This window comes from Amphiura filiformis, unplaced genomic scaffold (genome assembly GCF_039555335.1).
Source record: "Amphiura filiformis unplaced genomic scaffold, Afil_fr2py scaffold_597, whole genome shotgun sequence".
Classification (NCBI taxonomy): domain Eukaryota; kingdom Metazoa; phylum Echinodermata; class Ophiuroidea; order Amphilepidida; family Amphiuridae; genus Amphiura; species Amphiura filiformis.
Window position 1 is genome coordinate 1264958 of NW_027306061.1, and position 5041 is coordinate 1269998.

At 36.6% G+C, this 5041-nt stretch overlaps 2 protein-coding genes across 2 annotated transcripts; one reads left to right on the forward strand and one right to left on the reverse strand.

Annotated features, from left to right (window-relative positions):
* The first annotated feature begins 307 nt into the window (after positions 1-307).
* Positions 308-2571, forward strand: LOC140145763 (putative nuclease HARBI1). Its single transcript, XM_072167440.1, has 2 exons — positions 308-1600; positions 2490-2571. Exon 1 carries the CDS (start codon positions 389-391, stop codon positions 1589-1591), a length of 1203 nt encoding a protein of 400 aa, XP_072023541.1. The 5' UTR covers positions 308-388; the 3' UTR covers positions 1592-1600; positions 2490-2571.
* On the reverse strand, positions 2293-5041 carry LOC140145764 (uncharacterized). The gene is made up of 2 exons (XM_072167441.1): positions 3657-5041; positions 2293-2646 (listed from the first exon to the last, which is right to left on the reverse strand). The coding sequence occupies exons 1-2, from the start codon at positions 3914-3916 to the stop codon at positions 2379-2381; spliced, it is 528 nt and encodes a 175-aa protein (XP_072023542.1). The 5' UTR covers positions 3917-5041; the 3' UTR covers positions 2293-2378.

A 5041-nucleotide genomic window follows, 5' to 3' on the forward strand; every position in this document is an offset into this window, starting at 1 on the left:
GGCTACCATAGCCTCGAGGCTTCCTTAGCCTGTGGGCCAGGCTTGTAGGATTAGCCACAGGCTTCGGTAAAATTTGCATTTCTCGAAATCAGTCTTCCGTAGCCGTAGTCTACGCAAGCCTGTTAGGCCAGGCTTACAGCGGCTTTTTTTGGCCCTGCCTCAGAGCAGGTCTTAGGTCGCAAGCCTTGGTCTATTGCAATTTACCAATTGTTTAAATTGTAATGCAAAGTTTTTCTTTCATATTTATGAGAAACAGATGTTGTCTTTCATTTAACATGAGTAAGTAATCGTTCGATTAGTTGAACATTTCACCATTTTATTTGTGTTCATTCGAGTTAGTTGGAAAAATTGTTGTTGCTATCAGTATCATAAGGCCTACTTATTTTGAATGATGAATTTTCTTTTGGAGCAACGGCGCCAAAGGGGTGCATTTGAAGCGAGACGCAATCTTCGGCGTCAAATTGCTGTCATGGAGCGTCTTCAGGAGAGGAAGGATCCTTTTCTGAAGTATTCGGATGCCAAATTCAAATCGCGCTACCGATTCAGTAAAGGAAATGTTTTAAGGCTTACTGATTTGCTTGAACCTAACTTGCAACGGCCAACAAATAGGAGCAACCCACTCCTTCCTGTTCAACAAATATTAGTAACTTTACGATATTTTGCTACCGGGAGTGTGCAAAAACTGGTCGGTGATGATATGAATATCAGTCCTGCTTCCATATGCCGTACCGCACATTCAGTTGCAAGATCAATTGCTAGTTTTCGGCAACAGGTTATCCAGTTCCCTCGACCTGACGAAATGCATCAAGTCCAGCAAGATTTTTATAATATTGCTCAATTTCCTGGAGTAGTTGGAGCGATTGACTGCACACATGTCCCTATAATTAGCCCAGGGGGTCCACAAGCAGTGACATTCATCAACAGGAAATCCGTTTCGTCAATCAACGTCCAAGTCATTGGTGATGCACGTTTACGTATACGTAATGTAGTGGCACGTTGGCCAGGATCCGCTCATGACACCCGGATCTTCACCAACAGTTCAATAGCACAAAGGTTTGAAAGAGGTGATATTAACGGCATTCTGTTAGGAGACAGTGGATACCCTGTCAGAAGATATCTGATGACTCCGCTCAGGAATCCTGTAACTAGAGAACAGATCCACTATAACTCGGCTCACAAAACGACCAGGAATATCGTAGAAAGACTATTTGGGGTCCTCAAAAGAAGATTCCCAATTATTGGGAAGAGGCTTGATACAGCTCTCCGACACACGATTGTGATCATAGTTGCAGTGTGTGTACTTCATAACATTTCTCAACAATATGGTGAAGTCGTGGAAGATGACGATGAAAGTGAGGACGACGACGATGATGATGACGACGATAGCAGCGAGGACGATAGTAGTGATGATGACAACGACGATGATGATGACGATGATAGCAGCGAGGACGATAGCAGTGATGATGACGACGACGACGTTGATGATGATGCCGGGGATATTGAGCCACCAGCTGATATACCGGATGACAGACATGGGAATGATATCCGCCTAGGAATAATTCGCAACCATTTTGGTAGATTGCAAGTGTAAATTATAAAGGTGAGATCTGTTTTATTTATTACAAATTCAATAAATTCAGTCAATAAAACAATAATAAAATGCATACATTATGTCTGGAAATTACGTTTTAATGTAAACTTATATACTATGCCTCACATAACACATAAAACTGCTATCTTCGGTAGATAGCTACGAGCAGGTATATCATTTAGGTGTACACGCTGTATCACAACGATTGCACCATCACTTCAAGTAATTATGGACAAGACTATAACATGAAAATGCGACATAGGAGCTACCTTAATTACTGATGAATGTTATAAAAGGTCAAAAAATTATAACTCCTGCATTGGGCATTTAAAGAAGATTCAATGTGCATTTTGGCATAAAACAGGCTTGTCAATAAAATCCAAAACCTGATGGATAGCAGACATTTTGATAGAGCCTGTAGGCCTAATTGATAACGTGATATCTACGGTAGACAGCAATTTTGTGTATTGAGTATAAACGACAAAATAAGTGAAGGTTTGACTACAAAATTATAAACACAACACAAATTGCATATCAAATGGGAATCCATTGCATGATGATTCGTTTTAGACAGTAATACAGCCAGTCACCTCCTTGTTTTCATTTGTTTCAAATAATTGCATAAATGTTCTCAATTTGAGATATTATACTTCTACAATATGAGCCACTTTAGATCATAGAGAACTTCATAGCACTGCTAGCTAATGTCATGATACCCAATATTTTTGTTTACTGTAAGATTTTTATATTATGTGATTTCTTTATTTTTCAAATGCTATTATTGACTCTAATATTTTGGGTATATTTCCCCATGCATGGGAGCAAGTTCTTCAATCTCATCGTCATCCGAAATCATGTGTATGGTTTTCTTAATGAGTTCTTTCTTTTTCATCTCCAGAATCTGCAAGGTAACTTCATGGATCTTCATCTTCATCTCGTGTTCTTGTCGGGCCATTTGCAGCAGTTCCTGGTCAACCGGGCTGATTTTCTCTTTGACATTTTCTTCCTCATCGTCACATGCCACGCGACGCCTCTTTTCCACACGTGAATTTTGTCTGTGAAATACAAATGAAAGAAGTGTTTTAAAAAAAAAAAAGTATCCATGTGCCTTTGCATTGCATAGGTATAACCATGATAACAGTACAGGAAGCCGAACTATAATAATTTATCTTGGTTGTACGCACTGGAAATATTAAATCGTGAAACACGTCGCCTAAATATGGTGTAATTTATCATGTTAACATCTTTTATAATATATGGAAGATTTATCATTTAAGCAAATAATTATGCTGAAAATTAAGTGATAATGCTGTAAAAATAATTAGAAATAAATATTTAGCACAGGAAAATAACATCACCAATTATTGTTTTGTAATGATAAATCTTCCACATCTATAGGGCCTATAGATTTTGCTGGAATACTAATCATGCTAATAAATTAGACATTTCATTTGCATAATCAACTACTGATATAACCAAATATTGCTGTGGGAAAAGAAATATAAATCGACCATGTTAACATTATGTTAATGAAAGTTCATCTGTGTTGGTATAAATCATTATTTTGATTTAAACTTTTGATCCAAACACAAAGAATTAATTCCTACAGTCACTCACTCGCTGATGAAAGATGGAGTACCATCTGAAAATTCCGAGGTAGGAATTAATTCTTTGTGTTTGGATCAAAAGTTTAAATCAAAATCATGTTAACATTATAATGATGATAATTATCTATTGTCGAAGTGAAAATAAGGGTTTCGCAGCCTATGTGAAAAAGAATGAACTTGAATCAACATTAGCTACATTCATTGTACAGTGATTCAACATAATTTGATTGTTAAGGTCACATCTCTTGAATGTAACATGTTTACATGTTTTTATTTAGAAGCTTTACAAAATGTATTGATATGTTCCTAATTTATACATGTAGTAAATTAATTAATATAATACCGAAAATTATGTAATCTGTTGAGGTTCGAAATGAACTTTAATAATCACATTCATTACTGAAAATAACATGTCATTGTATGTTATGCTAAACATAAATAAATGTAAAGAACCATACCTATCCTTCTTCTTCTTCTTTAAGCTGTTCTTAATCAGGGGTTGCGATGATTCTCCAAATATTGCTGAAATGGGTGGCAAAGCATTTGATGCGCTTGATGTACTTGGTAGTGATTTGTCGAAATGGTCGTTAGTTTTGGTAATGGTACCGGGATTACTGGGAGTGGTTGGTAAGATGGATGCGTCGGATACGTCAGAGGCTTCAGATGCGTCATCGTCAAAATCATTTGCAATTGGCACAGTGTCAAAGGTCGCCAGCATTTCACCCAGAAGAGCCTCCAATTCGTCTGGTGGGGAAGGCTCCTTTTTGGGAGAACCACCCCTGTGCCCTTTGAATACCTTTGAAATTGGCTCAGCTCATCCATCTTTTTTCTGCCTTTTATCTTCATTTTTTTCCATAATTCTTTAAGTTGAGCGATGGAGAGGCTTGGTTTAGATGGTCGGTTGGCATTAAATGCCACATGCACCTGTTCCCATACTTTCCTCTTCTTTGCCTGTGACTTAATGTCGGAAGCCTTGTTTTCAATGACTTCAAGCTGGGGCTGCAAAATATGCAGCAACTGAATTCTATCATGAACATTTGTTGCCTGCGTTCGACTTTTCGGAGGCATCTTGATGGTAGAAATGATTGTATTTGTGAACGGAGTCGTTTGGTTTATATACCCGAAGAAACAGATCTTGAAACGTTTGAATGATCATGAAACAAAACCTTCTATCTATCATCATCATCATCATCATGAAGATCTAATATGATTCCACCTGTCCCTATCCAAGCATTTAGTTTGATACCCAAATCCGTCTTTTCATAAGTATTACAATATATGATTTTGGTGTGCCTATGTTATACCAGGTTGGGCATAAATTTAATGCAATGGAAGAAGGACAAAATTGGTAAATATTTAATACGAAGCAATAATACATGGAGTATTCAAATGAAATTTACGGATGAGATCATATATAATATTGCTATATGTTCTGCTTAAATAATTATAAATAATGGTACCATGCACAGATAGCTGAGATCTGAGAAAACTAGTAAACATGTTTGTTTTGCATGATATAGGCCTAAAGCACTCATGCTAAATTCGCAAATAGAACATGAAAATATCAGCAGTAGATAGCACGGTGGTTGTCAAATAATGTTTGATTATGTTTTTGCACCAAAAATATCCTTAAATAATATTTCAAATTTGACAAACATTGGAATATTTAGTTTGAAGTGTGAAACAATTTTTTGCTTTACGTTTTAGGGAAATGACACTTTCCTTTCTTGTAGTAATGAGTAAATAGCAAAGCATCATTCACACAAACAGGGGTCATAATGAAATAAAGTGCAAATAAAATAACACATAAAAGAGTTAAAAAGACACAAAAACCGAAAAATAG

Excerpts from the sequence above, each read along its gene's own strand:
- LOC140145763 (XM_072167440.1), top strand. The coding sequence starts at position 389 with ATGATGAATTTTCTTTTGGAGCAACGGCGCCAAAGGGGTGCATTTGAA.
- LOC140145764 (XM_072167441.1), bottom strand. The coding sequence starts at position 3,916 with ATGCTGGCGACCTTTGACACTGTGCCAATTGCAAATGATTTTGACGAT. Across the intron at positions 2,647-3,656 it reads AAGAAGAAGAAGAAGGATAG|ACAAAATTCACGTGTGGAAA; the intron begins GTATGGTTCTTT and ends TGTATTTCACAG.